The 27437-nt window shown below is 37.3% G+C and overlaps 1 protein-coding gene across 4 annotated transcripts in view; it reads right to left on the bottom strand.

Annotated features, from left to right (window-relative positions):
- FAF1 (Fas associated factor 1) overlaps positions 1-27437 on the bottom strand; it is a 499298-nt gene that overhangs the window by 284760 nt on the left and 187101 nt on the right. For all 4 annotated transcript variants that reach the window (XM_060305721.2, XM_060305705.2, XM_060305724.2 and 1 more), the window contains one exon: positions 21920-22131. In XM_060305721.2, coding sequence (XP_060161704.1) covers positions 21920-22025 — 106 coding nt within the window. In that variant the 5' untranslated portion in view covers positions 22026-22131. The remainder of the gene's footprint in view (positions 1-21919; positions 22132-27437) is intronic.

Raw genomic sequence — 27437 nt, 5'->3', positions numbered from 1 at the left:
CAGAAGCAGCGGATTAAAGCTCCACAATCAACTTGATGTACCCTGCATCCCTGGAATACCTGAATAGACAACGAATCATCCCAACTTGAGGAGGTGGACTTTGAGAGCAAGATTTATTATTTTTTCCCCTTTTCCTCTTTTTGTGAGTGTGTATGTGTATGCTTCTGTGTGAGATTTTGTCTGTATAGCTTTGCTTTCACCATTTGTCCTAGGGTTCTATCCGCCGGTTTTTTTGTTTTGTTTGTTTGCTTTTACTTTTCTAAAAAAATTTTTTCTTAAAAATTATTTTTTATTATAATAACTTTATTTTACTTTATCTTATTTTATTTTCTTTTATTTTCTTTCTTCCTTCCTTCCTTCCTTTCTTCCTTTCTTCCATTCTTTCTACTTTTTCTCCCTTTTATTCTGAGCTCTGTGGATGAAAGGCTCTTTGTGCTGCGGCCAGGAGTCCGTGCTGTGCCTCTGACGTGGGAGAGCCAACTTCAGGACACTGGTCCACAAGAGACCTCCCAGCTCCATGTAATATCAAACGGCGAAAATCTCCCAGAGATCTCCATCTCAACACCAACACCCAGCTTTACTCAACGACCAGCAAGCTACAGTGCTGGACACCCTATGCCAACAACTAGCAAGACAGGAACACAACCCCACCCATTAGCAGAGAGGCTGCCAAAAATCATAATAAGTACACAGACACCCCAAAACACACCACCAGATGTGGGCCTGCCCACCAGAAAGACAAGATCCAACCTCATCCACCAGAACACAAGCACTAGTCCCCTCCATCAGGAAGCCTACACAACCCACTGAACCAACTTTAGCCACTGGGGACAGGCACCAAAACCAACGGGAACTACGAACCTGCAGCCTGCAAAAAGGAGACCCCAAACAGTGAGATAAGCAAAATGAGAAGACAGAAAAACACACAGCAGGTGAAGGAGCAAGATAAAAACCCACCAGAACTAACAAATGAGGAGGAAATAGGCAGTCTACCTGAAAAAGAATTCAGAATAATGATAGTAAAGATGATCCAAAATCCTGGAAACAGAATAGAGAAAATGCAAGAAACATTTAACAAGGACCGAGAAGAACTAAAGATGAAACAAGCAACGATGAACAACACAATAAATGAAATTAAAAAATACTCTAGATGGGATCAATAGCAGAATAATTGAGGCAGAAGAACAGATAAGTGACCTGGAAGATAAAACAGTGGAAATAACTACTGCAGAGCAGAATAAAGAAAAAAGAATGAAAAGAACTGAGGACAGTCTCAGAGACCTCTGGAACAACATTAAACGCACCAATATTCGAATTATAAGGGTCCCAGAAGAAGAAGAGAAAAAGAAAGCGACTGAGAAAATATTTGAAGAGATTATAGTTGAAAACATCCCTAATATGGGAAAGGACATAGTTAATCAAGTCCAGAAAGCACAGAGAGTCACATACAGAATAAATCCAAGGAGAAACAGGCCAAGACACATATTAATCAAACTGTCAAAAGTTAAATACAGGGCTTCCCTGGTGGCACAGTGGTTGAGAGTCCGCCTGCCGATGCAGGGGACACGGGTACGTGCCCCGGTCCAGGAAGATACCACATGCCGCGGAGCGGCTGGACCCGTGAGCCATGGTCGCTGAGCCTGCACGTCCGGAGCTTGTGCTCCGCAGTGGGAGAGGCCACAACAGTGAGAGGCCCGCGTACCGTAAAAAAAATAAAAATAAATACAAAGAAAACATATTAAAAGCAGCAAGGGAAAAACAACAAATAACACACAAGGGAATCCCCATAAGGTTAACAGCTGATCTTTCAGCAGAAACTCTGCAAGCCAGAAGGGCCTGGCAGGACATATTTAAAGTGATGAAGGAGAAAAACCTACAACCAAGATTCTCTACCCAGCAAGGACATCATTCAGATTTGATGGAGAAATTAAAGCCTTTACAGACAAGCAAAAGCTGAGAGAGTTCAGCACCACCAAACCAGCTTTACAACAACTGCTAAAGAAACTTCTCTAGGCAAGAAACACATGAGAAGGAAAAGACCTACAAATAACAAACCCAAAACAATTAAGAAAATGGAAATAGAAACATAAATATCGATAATTACCTTAAATGTAAATGGATTAAATGCTCCCACTGAAAGACACAGACTGGCTGAATGGATACAAAAACAAGACCCATATATATGCTGTCTACAAGAGGCCCACTTCAGACCTAGAGACACAGACAAACTGAAAGTGAGGGGATGGAAAAAGATATTCCATGCAAATGGAAACCAAAAGAAAGCTGGAGTAGCAATTCTCATATCAGACAAAATAGACTTTAAAATAAAGACTATTAGAAGAGACAAAGAAGGACACTACATAATGATCAAGGGACTGATCCCAGAAGAAGATATAACAATTGTAAATATTTATGCACCCAATATAGGAGCACCTCAATACATAAGGCAAATACTAACAGCCATAAAGGGGAAACCGACAGTAACACATTCATAGCAGGGGACTTTAACAACGCACTTTCACCAATGGACAGATCATCCAAAATGAAAATAAATAAGGAAACACAAGCTTTATGTGATACATTAAACAAGATTTACTTAATTGATATTTATAGGACATTCCATCCCAAAACAACAGAATACACATTTTTCTCAAGTGCTCATGGAACATTCTCCAGGATAGATCATACCTAGGGTCACGAATGAAGCCTTGGTAAATTTAAGAAAATTGAAATTGTATCAAATATCTTTTCCTACCACAACGGTATGAGACTAGATATCAATTACAGGAAAAGATCTGTAAAAAATACAAACACATGGAGGCTATACAATACACTACTTAATAACGAAGTGATCACCTACGAAATCAGAGAGGAAATCAAAAAATACCTAGAAACAAATGACAATGGAGACACGACTACCCAAAACCTATGGGATGCAGCAAAAGCAGTTCTAAGACGGAAGTTTATAGCAATACAATCCTACCTTAAGAAAGAGGAAACATCTCGAATAAACAACCTAACCTTGCACCTAAAGCAATTAGAGAAAGAAGAACAAAAAAACCGCAAAGTTAGCAGAAGGAAAGAAATCATAAAAATCAGATCAGAAATAAATGAAAAAGAAATGAAGGAAACGATAGTAAGGATCAATAAAACTAAAAGCTGGTTCTTTGAGAAGATAAACAAAATTGATAAACCATTAGCCAGACTCATCAAGGAAAAAAGGGAGAAGACTCAAATCAACAGAATTAGAAATGAAAAAGGAGAAGTAACAACTGACACTGCAGAAATACAAAAGATCATGAGAGATTACTACAAGCAACTCTATGCCAATGAAATGGACAACCTGGAAGAAATGGACAAATTCTTAGAAATGCACAAGCTGCCAAGACTGAATCAGGAAGAAATAGAAAATATAAACAGACCAATCAATAGCACTGAAGTTTAAATTGTGATTAAAAATCTTACAACAAACAAAAGCCCAGGACCAGATGGCTTCACAGGCCAATTCTATCAAACATTTACAAAAGAGCTAACACCTATCCTTCTCAAACTCTTCCAAAATATAGCAGAGGGATGAAACTCCCAAATTCATTCTACGAGGCCACCATCACCTTGATACCAAAACCAGACAAGGATGTCACAAAGAAAGAAAACTACAGGCCAATATCACTGATGAACATAGATGCAAAAATCCTCAACAAAATACTAGCGAACAGAATCCAACAGCACATTAAAAGGATCATACACCATGAACAAGTGGGGTTTATTCCAGGAATGCAAGGATTCTTCAATATATGCAAATCAATAAATGTGATAAACCATATTAACAAATTGAAGGAGAAAAACCATATGATCATCTCAATAAATGCAGAGAAAGCTTTCGACAAAATTCAACACCCATTTATGATAAAAACCCTCCAGAAAGTAGGCACAGAGGGAAATTTCCTCAACATAATAAAGGCCATATATGACAAACCCACAGCCAACATCGTCCTCAATGGTGAAAAACTGAAACCATTTCCACAAATATCAGGAAAAAGACAAGGTTGCCCACTCTCACCACTCTTATTCAACATAGTTTTGGAAGTTTTAGCCACGGCAATCAGAGAAGAGAAGGAAATAAAAGGAATCCAAATCGGAAAAGAAGAAGTAAAGCTGTCACTGTTTGCAGATGACATGATACTATACATAGAGAATCTTAAAGATGCTACCAGAAAACTACTAGAGCTAATCAATGAATCTGGTAAAGTAGGATACAAAATTAATGCACAGAAATCTCTTGCATTCCTATACATTAATGATGAAAAATCTGAAAGAGAAATCAAGAAAACACTCCCATTTACCATTGCAACAAAAAGAATAAAATATCTAGGAATAAACCTACCTAAGGAGACAAAATACCTGTATGCAGAAAATTATAAGACACTGATGAAAGAAATTAAAGATGATACAAATAGATGGAGAGATATACCATGTTCTTGGATTGGAAGAATCAACATTGTGAAAATGACTCTACTACCCAAAGCAATCTACAGATTCACTGCAATCCCTATCAAACTACCACTGGCATTTTTCACAGAACTAGAACAAAAATTTTCACAATTTGTATGGAAACACAAAAGACTCCGAATAGCCAAAGCAATCTTAAGAACGAAAAACGGAGCTGGAGGAATCAGGCTCCCTGAATTCAGACTATACTACAAAGCTACAGTAATCAAGACAGTATGGTACTGGCACAAAAACAGAAAGATAGATCAATGGAACAGCATAGAAAGCCCAGAGATAAGCCCACGCACATATGGTCACCTTTTCTTTGATAAAGGAGGCAGGAATGTACAGTGGAGGAAGGACAGCCTCTTCAATAAGTGGTGCTGGGAAAACTGGACAGGTACATATAAAAGTATGAGATTAGATCACTCCCCAATACCATACACAAAAATAAGCTCAAAATCGATTAAAGACCTAAATGTAAGGCCAGAAACTATCAAACTCTTAGAGGAAAACATAGGCAGAACACTCTATGACATTAATCACAGCAAGATACTTTTTGACCCACCTCCTAGAGAAATGGAAATAAAAACAAAAATAAACAAATGGGACCTAATGAAACTTCAAAGCTTTTGCACAGCAAAGGAAAACTTAAACAAGACCAAAAGACAACTCTCAGTATGGGAGAAAATATTTGCAAACGAAGCAACTGACAAAGGATTAATCTCCAAAATTTATAAGCAGCTCATGCAGCTCAATAACACAAAAACAAACAACCCAATCCAAAAATGGGCAGAAGACCTAAATAGACATTTCTCCAAAGAAGATATACAGACTGCCAACAAACACATGAAAGAATGCTCAATATCATTAATCATTAGAGAAATGCAAATCAAAACTACAATGAATATCACCTCACAACGATCAGAATGGCCATCATCAAAAAACCTACAAATAATAAATGCTGGAGAGGGTGTGGAGAAAAGGGAACACTCTTGCACTGCTGGTGGGAATGTGAATTGGTACAGCCATTCTGGAGAACAGTATGGAGGTTCCTTAAAAAACTACAAATAGAACTACCATATGACCCAGCAATCCCTCTACTGGGCATATACCCTGAGAAAACCATAATTCAAAAAGAGTCATGTACCAAAATGTTCATTGCAGCTCTATTTACAATAGCCAGGAGATGGAAACAACCTAAATGTCCATCATCGGATGAATGGATAAAGATGTGGCACATATATACAATGGAATATTATTCAGCCATAAAAAGAAATGAAATTGAGCTATTTGTAATGAGGTGGATAGACCTAGATTCTGTCATACAGAGTGAAGTAAGTCAGAAAGAGAAAAAGAAATACCGTATGCTAACCCATATATATGGAATTTAAGAAAAAAAAATGTCATGAAGAACCTAGGGGTAAGACAGGAATAAAGACACAGACCTACTAGAGAATGGACTTGAGGATATGGGGAAGGGGAAGCTGTGACAAAGCGAGAGAGACGCATGGACATATATACACTACCAAACGTAAGGCAGATTGCTAGTGGGAAGCAGCCGCGTAGCACAGGGAGATCAGCTCGGTGCTTTGTGACCGCCTGGAGGGGTGGGACAGGGAGAGTGGGAGGGAGGGAGATGCAAGAGGGAAGAGATATGGGAACATAGGTATATGTATAACTGATTCACTTTGTTATAAAGCAGAAACTAACACACCATTGTAAAGCAATTATACTCCAATAAAGATTAAAAATAAATAAATAAAAATTTAAAAAATTAATACATTTAACGATACCTCTGTTTTGCATGTGGTTGAGGTACAGCGTTTTTATTTATAAAATTTTTGTCAGAGTCACTGAACAATGGAATTATTGCCTTAAAATTAATGAGCATCCCACTGCTAAAAGAATTTAAGCACACACTAGATAACCCTAAGACAAAAATGTGGAAAAGACTGCTTACTTCGTGGTCAGCTCGACTAGTTTTTACAGCTCCCTCCATATCGATTAATCTCCATGAACCAATGAACTCACTTACTTATTCTCTTATGTCAGTTCTCATGTCTATAATATGGGGATACAGGTTCTGGCTATGTCAAGGTAATGTGAAAATAAGTAAGTCAATGAGTATAAAAGAGCAGAGGCAGGGACTGCGGTAGGCTCAGGAGAGGGAACTGTAGCATGAAACTGTCACTGATAGAAAAGGAGAAGTTCTATTTAAGTGGACTTTTCAGCTAACTGAAGACCACAACCCCAACTTTATGCTCATGCCTGCATATTCCTCCAGACACACCATTATGATTCCTGCCTCTGTGTTTTTCCTTGCCTAGAATAAACTTCCCCACACTTTGCCCACATGACATACTTTAACTCGTATTTCATAGCCTGGTCCCTCTCTGAAATCTTTCCTCACCAATCTTACAACTGAATTTATTCCCTTCCCGTACTCCCACGTCACCAACTAAAATTGAATTGCTTCCTTTTCAATATTCTCATAGCATTCTGCATGTATTTTCATAATAGACATTATTTTATTGGAAAGATCATGAATTCTAGATACATTTAAGACTGAATTTGTGGTTCAGGAATTCTCTGAGCCTCTGTTTATTCATCTTCGAAAGGCGGATGATAACATCTGCCTCACAGTGTTGTGATAAGCGTCGTACAGAACTAAGGAGAGTGAGCATAGTGGCTGGTGTATGGGAGGTAATGTGTATTATATGTATGTGTGTGTGTGAATGAATGAATGAATGAATGAATGAGTGTCCGTTATTTCCATGTCTTCTTGCTCCCTCTATCTAGATAGACCATGGAGTCTTCTGGGATAACGAATGTCTTATTTACACAGAGCCTAAGAACTTAGCATAATATTAAGCCCAAAGTAATCAAAAAACATCTATAATAAAATGACCTATTCTGATTGCACAAAAGTCTTTTGGAATTTACTTCCTAATTTTCAGCAGTAATTGCTAAATATGTGACTTTGGGAAAGTACAGTGTTATTTACTATTACAGGCCTACCTCATTTTATTGCACTTTGCAGATACTGCATTTCTTACAAATTGAAGATCTGTGGCAACCAGAAAGTCTATTGGAGCCATTTTTCCAATAACATTTCCTAATTTCATTCCTCTGTGCCACATTTTGGTAAGTCTCACAAAACTTCAATCTCCATTATTATTATAGCTGTTATGGTGATCCGTGATCAAGTGATCTTTGATGTTACTATTGCAACTGTTTGGGGGCACCATGAACATTGCCCATATAAGACAAGAAACTTGATGTTGTGTTTCTTGTTGTGTGTTTCTTGTTGTGCTCCACCATCTGGCCATTCCACTGTCTCTCCATTTCCTTGGGCCTCCCTAATCCCTGAGACACAACAGTATGGAAATTAGGACAATTAATAACCTTACAATGGCCTCTAAGTGTTCAAGTGAAAGGAAGAGTCATGGTCTCTCACTTTAAAATCAAAAGCTGAAAATGACTAAGCATAGTGAGGAAAGCATGTCAAAAGCCAAGATAGGCCAAAAGCTAGGCCTCTTGCACCAAACATTATCCAAGTTGTGAATGCAAAGGAAAAGTTCTCGAAGAAAATTAAAAGTGCTACTCCAGTGAGTACCCAAATGATAAGACAGTGGCCATGTTGGTGACATGTAGTAAGTTCTAGAGCTCTGCAGAGATCAAACTAACCACAACATTCCCTTATGCCAAAGCCAATTCAGAGCAAGGTCCTACCTCAATTCTATGAAGGCTGAGAGAAGTGAGGAAGCTACAGAAGTATGCAGCTAAGGAAAGAAGCCGTCTCCATGACAAGAAAATGCAAGGTGAAGCAGCAAGTGTTGAGGTAGAAGCTATGGGAAGTCAGCCAGAAGATCTAGTTAAGATAATTAATGAAGGTAAATACAGTATGCAACAGATTCTCATATAGATAAAATAGCCTCATATTAGAAGAAGATGCCATTTAGGATTTTCATAGCTAGAGGGAAGTCAATGCCTGACTACAAAGCTTCAAAGGACAGGCTGACTCTCTTGTTAGAGGCTAATGCAGCTAGTGAGTTTAAGCTGAAGCCAATATTCATTTACCATTCTGAAAATCCTAGGGCCCTTAAGAATTACAGTAAATCTACTCTGCCTGTGCTCTATAAATGGAAAAACAAAGCCTGGACGACAGCACATCTGACAACAACATGATTTGCTGAATATTTTAAGCCCACTGTTGAAACCTACTGCTCAGAAAAGACTCCTTCCAAACTACTACTGCTCACTGACACTGCACCTGATCATCCAAGAGCTCTGACGGAGATGTACAAAGAGATTCATGTTGTTTTAATGCCTGCTAACAGCCCATGATCAAGGAGTCATTTCAACTTTCAAGTCTTATTACTTAAGAAATACATTTCATTTGGCTATAGCTGCCATAGACAGTGATTCCTCTGATGGATCTGAGCAAAGTAAATTGAAACCTTCTGGAAAGGATTCACTATTCTATATGCCATTAAGAAAAGTCATGATTCATGGGAAGAGGTCAAAATACCAACATTAACAGAAGTTTGAAGTGGATTCCAACCCTCCTGGATGACTTTGAGGAGTTCAAGACTTCAGTGGAGGAAGTAACTGCCGATGTGGTGCAAATAGCAAGAGAACTAGAATCAGAAGTAGAGCCTGAAGATGTGACTGAATTGCTGTGATCTCGCAATTAAACTTGAACAGATGAGGAGTTGCTTCTAATGGATGAGCAAAGAGAGTGGTTTCTTGGGATAAAATCTGCTACTAGTAGAGATGCTGTGAAGATTGCTGAAATGACAACAAAGGATTTAGAATATTACATAAACTTAGTTGATAAAGCAGTGGCAGGGTTTGAGAGGATTGACTCCAATTTTGAAAGAAGCTCACTGTGGGTAAAATGCTATCAAACAGCATCACCCACTACAGACAGCTCATTTGTGAAAGGAAGAGTCAACTGATGTGACAAACCACTGTCTTATTTTAAGAAACTGCCGCAGGCACCCCAGCCCTCAGCAACCACCACCCTCCTTATCAGTCAAGCAGTCATCAACACTGAGGCAAGATCCTCAACCAGCAAAAAGATTCTGACTCGTTGAAGGCTCAGATGATGGTTAGCATTTTTAGCAATAAAATATTTTTTAATTAAGGCATTTGCATTATTTTCTTAGACACAATGCCACTGCACATTTAATATAGTTGCACATTTAATAAGTTGTATAGTGTAAACAACTTTTTTACACACCGGGAAACCGAAAAATTCATGTAACTTGCTTTACTGTAATAGTCACTTTATCACAGTGGACTTGGAACCGAACCCACAGTATCTCCAAGGTATGCTTGTGTATGTATGTCCGAGCCATTACTATGTATGTTTATTCCTTTAAAAAGGAAAAAAGCTATTTTATAATCTTTCAAAGGAAGATGATAGGGAATTATCAGAGGAAGAGGAGACTGAAAGATGAATGGAAGAAACTAAAGGTGTTAGAAAACATAAGTCTATGCTTCTGATAGTCACTGCCTTGCTTTGCAGACAACAAAAGTGACATAAGGAATAAAAGTAATCGAGTGAACATTACTTTTAAATAAAGTAAAGACATTTTATAAAATGGCAACCTTAAATCACAAACCAAACTGACAATAGCAGGGAGTTAATAAGAATCAGAGAAAGGGAAGGTACTCATTTTGTTCCTTATATACGTCTCCATTTGAAAAATGTTTACTGAAAGTGAAGTACTTAAAAAATGTGAAACTAAATCAAACAAAATATTGCTAATGCATATAAAAAATAAACTATGCACAGTAAAACCACACAGTCTGAGATGCTGCTTATTTATATTTTAAAATGACTTTATATGATGTATGTAAGTCAAATCATTATACTGCACACTTAAACTTATACAGTGCTCTATGTCAATTATATCTCAACAAAACTTGAAAAAATGATTTTATAAATAATTTGGGGAGTACATAATTGTTGGCATGGTGACAATAGACATTAGTTTGCAGACGGACCAAAGAATAATGCTACTAATGCACAACATTTGCTACCTTTTCTCCCCAAAGAACAAGCTATGATCAGTTCTCTTGTTATTTCATGCTAACACCATCTATGTGAGACAAATAAGATTGCTACTCTTTTTTTCTTTAACATGCACTAACAGCCAAAAACAGAAAATACTTACATAATGCTTATTATTCATAAAGGGTGGCTAAGGCATAGAGGAGTTAAGGCCTGTGCTAAAAATTACATACTTTATCTGAGTTGCAGAGTCAAGTCCAGAATCCAAGTTTATATATTCAAGACAAAAACTGGTTGTAAATACCCCAAATTATTTTTTCAGCGTCAAAATGCACTTGCTAAATGTTTTCACTCTTTTGATACTCAATCTGATTCTTTTAAACTAAAATGGTATCCAACATAATAAAAGTAGTTTTAAGAAAGTAGATTAAAAACAACAACATATATACAATGGAATATTACTCAGCCATAAAATGGAATGAAATTGGGCCATTTGTAGAGATGTGGATGGTCTAGAGACTGTCATACAGAGTGAAGTAAGTCAGAAAGAGAAAAACAAATATCGTGTATTAATGCATATATGTGGAACCTAGAAAAGTGGCACAGATGAACCAGTTTGCAGGGCTGAAATAGAGACATAGATGTAGAGAACAAACGTATGGACACCAAGGGGGGAAAGTGGTGGGGGTGATGGTGAGGTGGTGTGATTAACCGGGAGATTGGGATTGACATGTATACACTGATGTGTATAAAACGGATGACTAATAAGAACCTACTGTATAAAAAAATAAAAATAAAAACAACAGAAAAAGGCAAATGGGGCTTCCCTGGTGGCGTAGTGGTTGGGAGTCCGCCTGCCGATACAGGGGACACGGGTTCGTGCCGCGGTCTGGGAAGGTCCCACATGCCACGGAGCAGCTGGGCCCATGAGCCATGGCCGCTGAGCCTGCGCGTCCGGAGCCTGTGCTCCACAACGGGAGAGGCCGCAGCAGTGGGAGGCCCGTGTACCGCAGGAAAGAAAAAAAAAAGGCAAATGGTTTAACTAACAACGGACCTATTTTTCTGCTACATGCTAGAAACGGAACTAAGGCTATGCTGAACAGGCTCAGCAAAAGTAGGTTTGCTGACAGCATTGATTCAACAAACTTTATTGAACAAATACCTGTATGTTAGGTTAAATCCATTGCTAGATCTTAAACATAATAATACACAATAATTCCTACCCTAACGATGACACTACTTCACACTAGATAGTATTTTATTTTATTTATTTATTTATTTATTTTTTTTTTGCGGTACGCGGGCCTTTCACTGTTGTGGCCTCTTCCATTGTGGAGCACAGGCTCTGGACGCGCAGGCTCAGCGGCCATGGCTCACGGGCCCAGCTCCTCCGCGGCACGTGGGATCTTCCCGGACCGGGGCACAAACCCACGTCCCCTGCATCGGCAGGCAGACTCTCAACCACTGCGCCACCAGGGAAGCCCATACACTAGATAGTATTTTATAGAAGAACTTATGCTTTAAAATAATTCTCTAGGGGCTTGCCTGGTGGTGCAGTGGTTAAGAATCCACCTGCTAATGCAGGGAACACGGGTTCAATACCTGGTCCGGGAAGGTCCCACATGCCGCAGAACAACTAAGCCCGTGTGCCACAGCTACTGAGCCTGTGCTCTAGAGACCATGAGCCACAACTACTGAGCCCATGCGCCACATCTACTGAAGCCCGCGCGCCCTAGAGCCCATGCTCCACAATAAGAGAAGCCACCGCAAAGAGAAGCCCGTGCATGGCAACAAAGAGTAGCCCCCGCTCACCACAACTAGAGAAAGCCAGCGCGCAGCAATGAAGACCCAATGCAACCAAAAATAAATAAATAAAAGAAATAAATTTATTTTAAAAATAAGTAAATGAATAATAAAATAATTCTCTAAATTTATTTAAGATAAGAAAATCCAGAAAGATTTTGTAATAAAATGAAACTGCAGTAATAAACAGGACACTAAAAACATTAACAGACCAATACAATTACTACTACGTGTCACTCTGATATAAACTTCTTGGCTGCCCCTAGGCTTACTTTTATACTATGTTGAGTCTCCCTGGTAATAGCATGGGAAGTGGCATTATCTTATTTAGCATCTCTCTGCCTTTTAATATTTATATACATACATACAATTCCTTAATAAGTAACAGAATATAAAAAATAAGGAACCAATGAAGGATATGAGGAAATTTATATTCTAGAAAGATCACTATAGGGAAACTATGTAAAATACCGACTAGAGGAAGAAAGAAACTGAAAGAATGGAAATAGAGGGAGGAATTATTTTAATAACTTATGAAAGAAATTCATTCTTGAACTGTAATGGAGGGGATCCAAATAAAGGAGGAATTCAAATGATACTGTGATAAAACTAACAGAACTTAATCAAAAGCAGTGAAAGAAATGAAAGAAGAAAAAACTTCTAACAATCCCAAATATCCCTGAGTATACCTTCCACAGTGATGCATATCAACAAACCAACAATGAACAAAGAAAAGGTGCATGACGTGATGTGTGACTGGAACATAATTTATAATAAGAGAACAACTATAATCCAGAATAAAAAATTGGAAGAGTTTAGAGAAGCAGGAGAAAGATACATATCATACAATAATAATATTTGGTTTACAATTCATTTGGAATCAAATTTTATTTACAAAACATATGTAACTATTTAAATTGTATTTGTTTTCAAACAGAATAACACAAATGCTTCTAGTCTACCATACTTAGGCACAAGTCTGCTTTTACAGTGAATTAAAAGGCCAAGAGTTTACAAAATGTGATCCCTAGAAATTCTATCATATATTTCTATAACAAAGCTTTAAAATAGTTCATATTCTCCGAACTACAATAGACTTAAAGTGTAATATTAAGATGTATAATCCAGAAGCCAGCATTTTGATCACCATCTTTGAAATGAGCAGCGGATGTCACTCCAATTGAGTGAACCAATGAAAAAGTGGTTCAAGTGATTAAAATATCCATGAACTTTCACTATATGCCAAATATTCCAGCAACAAAAAGAATCAGGTCAATTTGAAAGAGACACTGTTATCTACTCAGTCACATGCCATACAACAGCAGTTAAAATTTATTTAATATAGGACTGCCTTCTAGTTTTCTTAAAACAGATAAAAATCTGAAATAATACTATATAGCACAGGGAATTATACCTAATATCTTGTAATAACCTATAATGGAATATAATCTGCAAAAATACTTAATCACTATGCTGTACACCTGAAATTAACATAATACTATAAATCAACTATAATTCAATTTTTTTAAAAACTCAGAAAAAAGAGCTACAAGAGAGAAAGATATTATATAATGACAAAAGAGTCAACTCACCAGGAAGATGTACCAATTATAAGCATATATGTACCCCAAAACAAAGAACCCAATATATAAAGCAAACAATGGAAGAACAGAGGGGAGAAATATACAACACAATAATAGTAGGGGATTTCGATACCGGATAAAACTTCCACAGAGAATATCAATAAGGACTTGAACAACACTGTAGACGAAATGGAACTAACAGACATGTACAAAACATAACACCCAACAGCACCAGAATACACATTCTTCTCAAGCACACATGGAACATGCTCCAGGATAGATAATAAATTTAAGAAGAAAAGGGTAAAGGAAAAGTACTATTGATTTTTAGTTTCAGTATATTGTGGCTGGAAAACATACTTGGTATGATTTCAATCTTCTTAAATCTGTTGTTTGTAACCTAACATGTCATCTATCCTGGAAAATTCACAAATATATAGAAATTAAACAACTTTTGCTTGAACAACCAATGGGCCAAAGAAGAAATCGTAAGAGAATTAGAAAATATCATGAGACAAATGAAAATAAAACACAAAATACCAAAACTTATGGGACGCAGGGAAAGCAGTACTAAGAGGAAAGTTTATAGTACTAGAGGCCTACATTAAAAAAGTAGAAAGATCTCAAATAAACAACCTACCTTTACACTTCAAGTAACAAGAAAAAGAGGAACAAACTAAGCCCAAACTTAGTAGAGGAAGTTAGTCTTCAATAAAGACTAGAAATAAATGAAAAGAGAATAGGAAAACAACAGACAAAATCAATCTAACTAAGAGCTGATGTTTGAAACAATCAACAAAACTGATGAATTTTCAGCCTAAGCCAAGAAAAAATAAGACTCAAATAAAATCAGAAATGAAAAAGGAGATATTACAACTGATGCCACAAAGATAAAAAGAATCACAGAGACTACTATAAACAATTATATACCAACAAATGGGATAACTTAGAAGAAATGGGTAAATTCCTAGAAACATATAATCTACCAAGACTGAATCATAAAGAAAAAGAAAATCTGAACACACTTATAACTAAGTAAGGAGACTGAATCAATAATCAAAACCCTCCCAATAAAAAAAGACCAGCAACAGATGGCTTCATTGGAGAATTCTACCAAACATTTAAAGAAAAGTTAACATCAATCTTTCTCGAAATCTTCCCAAATTTGAAGAGGTAAAACACTTCCATACTCATTTTATGAGGCCAACATTACCCTGTTGCCAAAGCCAGGAAAAAAGCAGTATAAGAAGAAGAAGAACAACAACAAAAACCAACAGGCTAATATTCCTGATGAATATAGATGAAAAAATCCTCAGCAAAACACTTAAAAACTGAATTTGACAGCACATTAAAAGGATCATATACCAAGTAGAATTTATCCATGGGATGCAAGCATGGTTCAACATATGAAAATCAATCAATGTGATATACCATATTAACAGAATGAAGGGGAAAATATCACATGGTCATCTCAATAGATACAGAAAAAACATCTGACAAAATACCATTTCATGACAAAAACACTCAACGAACTAGGAACAAAAGGAAATTACCTTAATACAATAAAGGCCATATATGAAAAGATGACAGCTAACATCTTACTCAATAGTGAAAATGAAAAACTTTTCCTCTAAAGATCATGAACAATACAAGGATGCCCACTCTTGCCACTTCTTTTCAGCATAGTATTGGAAATCCTAGCCAGAGCAATTAGGCAACAAAAAGAAATGAAAGGCATCCAAATCAGGAAAAAAGAAATAACATTATCTCTCTTTGTAGATAATATGTCTTATATGTAAAGAACCCTGAAGATTACACACACACACACACACACACACACACACACACAAACCATATTAGCACTAATAAATGAATTCAGCAAAGTTGCAGGATACAAAATAGCTATGTTTCTATATAGTAACAACAAATAATCCCAAAGGGAAACTAAGAAAACAATCCCATTTATAACAGCATCAGAAGAATAAAATACATAGGAATAAACTTAACCAAGAAGGCAAAAGACCTGTTCAATGAAAACTATAAAACACTGCTGAAAGACATTAAAAGATGAAACAGATAAATGGAAAGACATCACATGTTCATGGATTGAGAGACTTAATATTGTTAAAATGTCCATACTACCCAAAGGGACATACAGATTCAATGTGATCCCTACCAAATCCCGATGGCATTTTTTGTAGAAATAGAAAAACCAATACCAAAATTCATATGGAACCACAAAGGACCCTGAATAGCTAAAACAATCTTGAGAAAGAATGAAGCTCGAGGCCTCACACTTACTTAAAAACATTTTACAAAGTAATCAAAACAGTATGGTACTGGTGTAAAGATGGAAATATAGACCAATGGAACAGAACAGAGAGCCCGGAAATAAACCCACACATATAGGTCAAATGATCTTTGACAAGGGTGCCAAGTCTACATGATGGAGAAAGGACAGTCCCTTTAACAAATGGTACGGGCATAACTGGATATCCACATGCAAAAGAATGAAATTAGACCTTTATCTTACATCATACCCAAAAATTAACTCAAAATGGATTACAGGTCTCAAAGTATAAAACTACTAGAAGAAAACATACAGAAAAACCTCCATAACATTTATCTTGGCAATGATTTCTTGGATATGACACCAGAAGCATAGACAACAAATGTAAAAATAGACTAGTGGGACTACATTAAACTAAAAAGCTTTTGTGCAGCAAAAGAAACAATCAACAGAGTAAAAAGGCAACCTACAGAATGGGAGGAAATATTTGCAAACCACATATCTGTTAAGGGGTCATATTCAAAACAAATAAATTTAAAAAAAATAAATAAATAAATTCACAATTCAATAGCAAAAAGTTAAATAACCCAATTTTAAAATGGGCAAAGGACTTGATTAGACATTTCTCCAAAAAAGACATATAAATGACCAAAAGGTATATGAAAAGATGCTCAGTATCACCAGTCATCATGAAATGCAAACCAAAACCACGAGATATCAACTCATACATGTTAAGATGGCCATTATAAAAACAAAAACAACAGAAAATAACAAGTGTTGGTAAGGATGTGAAAAAATTGGAACCCTTGTGCATTATTGCTGAAAATGTAAAATGTGCAGCTACTATGATAAAGAGTATGGAAGCTCCTCAAAAATTAAAAATAGAGCTAACATATGATCCAGCAATCTCACTTCTGGGTATTAATCCAAAAGAACTGACCTAAATGTCCATCGACGGAGGAATGGGTAAAGCTGTGGTGGTACCTATATACAAGGGAATATTACTCAGCCATAAAAAAGAATGAAATAATGCCATTTGCAGCAACATGGTTGGACCTAGGGATTATTATACTAAGTGAAGTAAGTCAGAGAAAGACAAATATCATATGATATCATTCATATGTGGAATCTAATTTAAAAAAAAGAAAGAAAAGAAACAAATGAACTTATTTACAAAACAGAAATGGACTTACAGATAGCGAAAACAAACTTATGGTTACCAAAAGGGAAACATAGGGGGTTGGGAGGGATAAATCAGAAGCCTGGGATGAACACACACATACACTACTACATATAAGATAGATAACCAACAAGGACCTACTGTATAGCACAGGGAATTCTATTCAATATTCTGTGATAACCTATATGAGAAAAGGATCTAAAAAAGCATGAATATATGTACATGTATAACTGAATCAATATTCTGCGATAACCTATATGAGAAAAGAATCTAAAAAAGCATGAATATATGTACATGTATAACTGAATCACTTTGCTGTACACCTGAAACTTACACAACATTGTAAATCAACTATATTGCAATAAAATAAAATAAAACAACACACACACACACCAAAAATAAGAATTGAAAGCAGTGTCTCAAGAGATACTTGCAATCCCATGTTCACTGTAGCATTATTCACAATAGCCAAGAGGTGGAAACAACCTAAATGCCCATCAACAGATGAACGGATAAAGAAAACGCGGTGTATACATACAATGGAATATTATTCAGCTTTTTAAAAGGAAGGAAATTCTGTAATATGCTACAACATGGATGAGCCTTTCACTTATCATATGAAGCGAAATAAGCCAGAAAGACAAATGTTGCATGATTCCACTTATATAAGGTATTTAAAGTAGTCAAACTCATAGACGCAGAAAGCAGAATGATGACTGCCGGGGGCTTGCAGGAGGGGAAAATGGGAAGTTGCTGTTCAGTGGATATAGAGTTTCACTTACTCAAGATGAAACAGTTCTAGAGATCCACTGTACAACAATGTACCCATAGTTAATAAAACTATACTGTATATATCTCATTTTTAAAATAAAAAGGAATGTATAGGAGAATATTTGGGGGCATGGGGATGGGCACAGGGAGAAGGGACTAGACTAGGGGAGGAATCCAGGCAAAAAAAGAAACAAGTACAAAGGCCCTGAGCTAATAACCTATTCAAGGAACTGAAAGAGGTCCGTTACAACTCAGGCATGGTGAGTAAGAAGGAGAGTGATAATGGATGAAAACTAGAAATGCAGCAGGGTCTGGTCGAGCAGTACTTACAGGTCATGTTAAAAGATTTGAATTTTATCCCCAAAACAATGGAAAGTTTCTAAATGGTTTTAAGTAAGGGAATAACAATCTGATTCATGTTTGGGAATGATTACTCTTTTAACAGACTTGCTTTTCTCTGTAATGCAGCGGTCCCCAACCTTTTTGGCACTAGGGACTGGTTTCGTGGAAGACAGTTTTTCCACAGACGGGGTGGGGGGATGGTTTCAGGATGATTCAAGCACATTACATTTATTGTGCACTTTATTTCTATTATTATTACATTGTAATATATAATGAAATAATTATACAACTCACCATAATGCAGAATCAGTGGGAGCCCTGAGCTTGTTTTCCTGCAACTAGATGGTCCCATCTAGGGGTGACGGGAGACAGTGACACCTGACGTGTGTTGCTTATGTCCAGTCTACTCCATAATCTCGTTTTGGCTGCTGTCACTGCGGAAAACCCTGCTTCACAAAGATAGGGTGTTGGAAATGGAAGCAGCCTTTTCAGTGCTTTTTGTGGCAATCTCAGGATATTCCGCCTTAGCTTTCATCCAGAACATATGGAGATTTGAAGTTGTCTCAAACATACTTTTAAGGCTACCGTCATTTGTGATCTCAACCAGTTGATCCTCTTCTAGGACGGACAAAGTCGATTCACCTGGCTTATTCACAAATGGGTCACAGATCCATTCCTTCCCAGTTCAGTCTTCTGTGGTTGGGAAGTAATGCTCAAACTCTTTTGAAAGCTGAGATAGGTGATCACGCACCAGCTGGGAGATAGAAGGCCCTGGCTCAGTCTCTTTCAAAATCTCTGCCAATGTTTGAAACATGTCAAAAATCCCAGTGTTCACTTGTCGCCCCCATAATTCAAGTTTGGCTTTGAATGCAGCCTCTTTTTCTGCCGACTTGAACACAGTTGTCGTTCTTCCCTGAAGTGACAGATTGAGTTCGTTGAGCAGGTTGAATATGTCACACAAGTAAGCAAGTTTTGCGACCCATTCTGTGACACTGAAATGTGCTGCCAGTGGTGACCATTTTTCTAAAAGAAATCTCTGGAGTGGTTCTCATAACTCAAAAACTCTGGCCAGTGATCTACCTTTAGAAAGCCATCTCACTTCTGTGTATAAGAGAAGACGTGTGTGCTCTGCATCCTCCTCCTCACAGAGCTGCGTGAACAGATGTGAGTTAAGGGCATGCACTTTAAATATGACTGATAATTTTAATCACATCCTGCAAAACGCTCTTAAGTTCAGGTGACATTTTTCAGCTAGCCTGCATTTCTCTACGGATGATACAGTGCGTAGACTTACATTTGAGAAACGACCTCTTTGACTCGAGTTGAGAAACCAGAAAGCCGTCCAGTCATGGCAGCTGCTCCGTCCATGCATATACCAACACAAAATGACCCATTCAGTTTTCTTGATATGTAATAATTCAAAGACTTGAATAGTTCTGCCGCTGTAGTGTTGGCTGGCAACAAAAGTGCACATAACATACCCTCATGCACATCCTCCTGAAAAATATATCGCACAAAAACAAGCACTGTTGCCTTGTTGTCAACATCGGTAGATTCGTCAACCAGGGTTGCGTACCACGGTGACTCATTAATCCTCTAACAATTATGCCTCAATATCCTCTGCTATTTCATCAATTCATCTAGTTATGGTGCTAGCTGAAAGAGGAACACGTGCCACCTTCTGAACTGCAGCCTCTCTTAAAAGTTCACACCAAATGTCCTTAGCAGCAGGCAGGATCTACTCTTCACCAATAGTAAAAGGCTTCTTAGCTTTAGCAATGCGGTTAGCCACTAAGAATGATGCTCTCAGTGCAGACACATTCGATGAAGTGGTGGCCTTCAATAATTATTTCTATTCTTGTGTTCACATTTTTTTCTTTTGAAAAACTCCAAAGGCTTGTCTTTCATGTAGGGTGCTTGGTCTCCATGTGGCAAAGCAGTTTTGAAGGCTTCACAGCTGCACTGGATAACCGGTTGCCACATATTATACAAAGCAGGGTTGGAGAATGTCAATCACCTGTTGCAATGAACCTGTAATTGAAGTAGGACTCTTGGTATTTTCTTTTAAATGCAGCTTTCTTTTTGTTGGCAGCCTTAGACTCTTCTGCTGTCTCATCATTGGGTCTTTCCCCCTTTTCAAAGAAGCTCTCCAGCGACGTTTGTTTTTTACTCATTTTGGCTAGGGTTAGCTTGTGGGCTTACCAAAACTTTGAGACAAGTGCGCAGAGTGGGAAAGAGGCGCGGATAGAAGTGGTAAATAAAATAATGGGCAGGCCACTCATGGACTAAAATAAGTGCCGGATTCTGACTTAAAGCCTGCCACCGGATGCAGCTAACAACTGAAGTACATCAACTCACTTGCCACTATAAAGCCTTGCTTAATTGTCACTTGCCACTCACTGACAGGGTTTTGATATGAGTCTGCAAGCAACTGATTTATTACGGTCTCTGGGCAGTCAAACCTCTCTTCTAATGACAATCTGTATTTGCAGCTGCTCCCCAGTGCTAGCATCACTGCCTCAGCTCCACCTCAGATCATCAGGCATTAGATTCTCATAAGGAGTGCGCAACCTAGATCCCTCGCATGCGCCGTTCACAGTATGGTCTGTGCTCCTATGAGAATCTAATGCCACTGGTGATCTCACAGGAGGTGGAGCTCAGGAGGTAATGCAAGCGATGGGGAGTGGCTATAAATACAGATGAAGCTTTGCTCGCTTGCCCGCCGCTCACCTCCTGCTGTGCATCTCAGTTCCTAACAGGCCACAGACTGGTACCTCAATTAATAAAATTAAATAAAATTAGGAAAGGATCTCCCCAAAAAGGAACAAAGGCAAAATTTCAGAAACATCTAAAATTTAAATATAAGGCAAAACCGTATTAAAATAGAAATTAATACAATTTCTAGTTCTGCAACAAACATGGATCAAATAATCTGAATCAAACATGAATTCAACAGTTTCTCTACAGAATTTTGGTAAAGTTTGTCTGAAAATGGCAGGCATACACTATGAGTCTCCTTTGAGAGAACAGTACTACACCATTTATTTAGCTGGCAGGGAGAAGAAGTGATGGAAATGTCTTATTTCTGATTTCTCATTAATCATAGTATTAAAAATGAAGGAGCTTCAGCTATAAAGTCTGATATCAATATACTTAATAATTCTGGTATTTTTTTTAAGCTCTGAGATGTTTGATTTGTATCTGCCCTAAAACAGCTTCATATATCATTCTGCATATGTGGAACAAAAAAAAAATTACTCTCAAACTTACCTCAATCTGAAGACAGTATTTAAAATTAGAACACAATAATCTGTATGAAACAATATCAATTTGTTTTATTTCCTTCTTGTCAGCAGTCAACTCAAAACAAAAGAATATAAACTGAATGTTTACCTAATGAATTATTTGTGGAGGCTATATGGTAGGAAAAACCTTACCAACGGTACAGCTGTCTTCAAGTACCACATCAACATTTCTGTCTCTGTACTCAACCCTGAAGTCCAGCATCCGAGGTTGCCTTTCTACAATTTGCCTAGATGGCATTACAGGTCGAAATGCTGAAGAAGAAGAGGGAGCAGGAGCAGAAGCTGGAGCTGGGTGACTTGCTGGATCAAATGCAGGTCCTGATATAGGCTCACCCCCATAGTCACTGAAATATTGACATAAAAGAAGAATTATCATCAACCAAATAACTACAGATTACCACTAAGGACCCACTCCATACTGTAAGTCCCATACATACAAACCTTCAAGTTGCGAACTTTCAAAGATGCGAAAGTATTATAAACCTATTACAGCACAATACTATATGGCTGATTGTGTTAGCTGGGTACCTAGGCTAACTTTGTTGAACTTACGAACAAACTGGACTTACGAAAGCACTCTCGAAACAGAACTCATTTGTATAGAGGGGACTTAACTGTACTTGGCTTGTGTTGTTCTTTATATCAAATTTACCTGTGCATCATGGACTAAGTAAATTCTAATTGTTCTTTATATCAAATTTACCTGTGCATCATGGACTAAGTAAATTCTAATTCTTCCATAAAATCTCTCCCAATGACTGAAAGCCACATTACTCTCCCTCCCATCCTTGCCTTTCTATGTCTGTTAGCAGTATCACACATATCCCATTTAATTAGACTTTTGCCTTATGCTGTTATGATGCTGATAAAACATCATTTTAAACTCTGTGAATTACTAACAGTATCTTCTTAACCCACTCGCATTTACTTACCGAATCATTAATTGATTCATTAACTCTACTTTCCACAAAAACTATTCTGAAACTTAACCATCCCTAAACCTCCATTCTCCCTCTCACTCCTCAGTCTTAAAATATATTTTTCCTACCTTTGCAGAGAAAACAGATGCCATCAAGAAGAAATTCCCTTACCCTTCTAACATCAAATCCACAAACTAACCTGCATATGCACTCTCTTTCTCTAAATAGAGAAGACATCGTTCTATCTACACATCTACTCATTAGCCTTACATTATGGATTATCCCTTTCCCTTCCATTATCTTCAACATCTCCTTCTCTTCTGGATTCTTCTCAGAAACATTTAAACATGGTTGAATCTCTCCCTTCTTAAAGAATAAAAATGAAATTGTGGCTCTGTCCACTTAATAGCTGTCTCATTTGTAAAATAGGAAAATTAATTATATTTGTAAGGATTAGATCAAATAATGTGTATGAAAAGCTTAGCACAATGCCTAGTACTTAGTAAGATCCCAAACCTCAAACCCAGTACAGCCAAAGTTTAAACAATTAATGTTTCCCCAAGCCTGATTTTCCCATTTATTCCACATATTAGCTACCCAAGCTAGAAACCTCTGGCATTACCCTTGCCCTCTTTTTCTCTCTCAACTCCCACATCTAACTAGTCCTTTCAGTTTTACCTCCTAAATATCTTTTAGATAAGTCATCTACCTTTCCCATCCGGAGCTGCCACCCTAGTCCAAGCCACAGTCACCTCTTACACAGATTAATGCAATAGCCTAACCCCATACATACCCTTACCCCCCTGCATTTCATCCCATACCACCGCTAGAGTGAAATTAAAGACAAATGTCTTCATATCATTTTCTTCTATACTCCCCTTTGCTCTTCATATAAATGGTCAAAGTGGCGTACAAGGCCCTATATGATCTGAATCCTGTCTACCTTCCCATCTTCATCTTGTGCTATGCTATCTCCATCTCTCTATGCTAATAGCCAGAACAGCTTTTTGTTTTTTGTCTTACCTTGATCCTTCCTAGTTCATGAGGTAACATAAAAATTATTCCTTCTAAGAATATTCTTTCCTTCCCATCCCATCCCCAAATTCCATCTTTCTTCTAGCTAATTATATTTATCTTTCATATCTCAGATTATTTTTCAACTCAGAGCATGTTTTACTACCTCAGACTAGTTATAACATCTCACTACTATCAATAATTATGAAGCTCACATTTGTGTTTTTAATGGCTGTATCATCTGCTGAGTTCAAGATTTTATACATAGAAGATATACAAATATTTGACAAACTAATGAGTAGAGAAATAATTATGAAGAATTTGGATTTTTTTTTCTTTGATTTAAGTTATCATATATATATTGTCACTGTTTTTCCCCCCTCAGTAGGAAAAGTAGGGAGGGAGGAAACATAAGAAATGCTCCTATTAAATATCATTATTGTATAATTTTTCTCCACCACCAGAACTACAAGCTCAGTTCTAAAATATCTTTCTTCTCACCCTGAATTTAAAGAAAAATAATGTGTTGGGGGCCCGAATAGGAACAACAACAAAAATGACCAAACACTTGCCAAGTTAAGCATTGCTTATACAATTAAGAAGGAGAGAATATTTACATTTACTTCACACTGTTGCTTTGATCAGTGTTTATCAAATTATAGATTACATAATTGATTGAGTTGTGGTAAGTCTTTTAAAGAACACAATCAGAATAAGACTAAGAATAGAAAAGAATAGGATAGGATAGAATAGGATAGAAATTATCAGTATATTTCACTAAATAGTTAGGACCAAGTATTATTTCATAAAACTTTTGATTCTGGGACATATTTGTAATATGTGTATTTTGGAATGCAAATATTTCTCATTGTAGGTCTTGTCAAAAAAGTTTGAAAGTGACTAGCTTAGATCTCACCAGAGTTCAGACACTCTAATCACTGATCCAAAGACAAAAACCTATCCATTCTCCCAGTTGTCAGAGTCAAGGAAAGTAATGTGGGAAGGAAAACATGAGAACAGAGAAAATGTCCAAAGCAGGAAGAATGTCACTGTTTGGAAGCCAAAGTGAGCTTCTAGGCATCTATGAACAGAATGTGTGCAATAATACTTCACATATCTAAATGTTGTCACAACTTCTCAGAACCTAAGAAAAACAGCTAATTAGCAGTTTGGTCACTGACATTGTTTTCTTAACTCCAAATTCATCCTTCTATAGTCTATTCTGTAATGCAGGGGCTAGGATTCTGCAAAATTATATTTTTCCTTTGGCATATGGTTTCCTGATAGACCTTTGTCAAATAGAGGATACTAGGTAGAGATTAGTAGTTAGGAGGAGGGGAGGAAAGACTTCCTTCTTCCTGTTTGCATGCATTTCAATCAGCATCACCCTACAGCTTTCAGTCTCCTGCTTTTTTCAGCACTCTTATAACCAGCTTCTTGTCATTCCCTCTGAGATATCACTAATGGCTGGACAGTATACATTCCACAGAGGTCTGATCTTCAGCTTCAAAGAGCTCCTCTGAGTTTCAAAGTTCTGTTAATCCCTTTGTTCCCTAGACCTTCAAGCAGTAACTTCCTGAAGCAGTTATTGTATCTAGGTTACTTCAGTTTTACTTTTTTGCTCTTTTAGTCTTCCACACCTGTGTAACCAATCCTACATTAAATTCCCTCTGTTAAAAATACCCTAGTGTGGTTTCATTTTCTTGATAATGGAGGTGCCCCAGGAAACAAAGGATTCAGGAACTGGCTTGATTATGGCCTTGACCTTCAATGCACTGCTGAACTCCTTGCCAATGGAAAATGGGATGCTAGTGATCCAAGCCATGCACTGGCATAATGATTAATTATCATTATTGAAACAAGTGCCAAAGGGAACCAAATGACTATCTAACCTGACCATTATGGTGGTAATAATGACAAGGACTATGAGCAGGCTGCTTCTGACTCTAAAGGAGAGCTTACAGAATAAAATGACACACTTGGGGTTTTTAAATTTCAGTTCAATTCATGATAAGAAAGTTACAGAGTTTCTGAAGTGGCACTTTAAAAAGAGCTTCTTATTTCTTATAACCACAGGTATGATCTTCCTAAGAATTGGACTCAAAATTTAATTTTGCAGCTTGCATATTTACAGTGAAAGTTGAACATACATACTAAGTCACTTTTGTGAAAGTTAAGGCACTGTTGTGGAAGGAGTGAGAACCTAAGATGTGAAATGGGGATACCTGAGCAGATTCAGGTGAATGTCGGAATCCTGAACCCCTGGAGTGTCTCTGAGCCTCTTCTGTAAGCAGAAACAGCTCCTCCTCCCATGACCGAGATTAGCTTCTTGCTTAAAAACTATGAATACTCTTACCTGAGACAGTTGCCTTGAAGGGGGATGTCTATTCTCAAAAGCTACCTCCACCATTCCTTATTACCTATAAAATCAGATGTAGGCATGTTCCAAGAAAATAAGTACAATGTCTTAACTGAGAAAAGACAGCTTATATCCAAAAGTAATTATAATATTTTGATAAATTATATCAGCAAAAACCTAGGGAACAGTTGTAGAAATGAATTTTAAGTGAGTTTGACCAAAAGAGTTTGAATAGGGCCAAATATAATATATTTGCTTAAGCAGTTGTAAGTACTTCTAATAGTTTCCTTGTCAACTGAATGAAACTTGAATCCCAAAGGAGTCTACATTTAATGAGGAGGAAATGCCCAAACTTTCCTGGCAAAATGTAGAAGAAATCCAGATGCTTAGAAAAATATGAATGCTAAAGTGGATTAACCATGTACAACCTGAATATATTATACACATCCTCCTACTACATAATCCATGAGGTCCCAGAGAACACTGCACTAAAGCACTGAAAAATACATTAGTGAGGGAATCTACATCCTCGAAAAACTCTGTAGTGGCTGTCTTCTGTGGGTTGGGAATAACATGAGGAGATGACATCACTGAAAAGGACTCCCTAATAGGCATGATGAGATCCCAGAGTGCATAGGTCAAATGGCAGAGTTTAACAAGAAAAAGGAGGGAGCAATGATGTTACGGACAGCATGGACAAAATGTGGCAATCAGAAGATTTCAACCTGCAGAGACCTTTAGTAGTGCTTTATTGAAAATGGTACTTCTAAGAAACAAAATGAAAAGTCAGTTGACTAAAATATTACTTGATCTATAAACAACAGAAACCTAGATCTGGCAGCCTAGATCCTAACTTCCATAACTATAATGGAGGGTCACAGTCACTCCCAGTTGCCAAACACAAAGTCCTTGGTCCCCCAAAGACAATGCAACAGAGCCACATGTGTATTGTAAATTTTCCTCTAAGAATTCCCCTAAGAGACCTGTAGCCATTTACTAGGGGTTTGTGTACTGAAAAAAGGAAAATATCTAGATCTTTAGAGGATTACTAGATGCTAACTCTAATACTAATTCCTGGGGATACAAAAATGGAAGTTATGGTGGTAAATGAGGTTTTGGCCTAAATCCAATCATACAGTGTTCATTCAATCTATTCAACCTACTCTGTAGTTTTTTCCCAGATCCCGACAGATAGCTCATATTGACTTCCTAATTCATGGAATTAGGGTTATTATGTAGGAGGAGAGAACAGGAAGCAACTAAACTTGCACAGACTTTTTTTTCCCTCTATTTTAATTTGCAAGCACCATGACAAGCGTTTTGCTTCCTCTCAGCAGGGTAAACAACATACCTTCAC

The sequence above is a fragment of the Globicephala melas genome, chromosome 1, assembly GCF_963455315.2.
Source record: "Globicephala melas chromosome 1, mGloMel1.2, whole genome shotgun sequence".
Classification (NCBI taxonomy): Eukaryota; Metazoa; Chordata; class Mammalia; order Artiodactyla; family Delphinidae; genus Globicephala; species Globicephala melas.
This window is presented reverse-complemented; position numbering and strand designations above follow the sequence as displayed.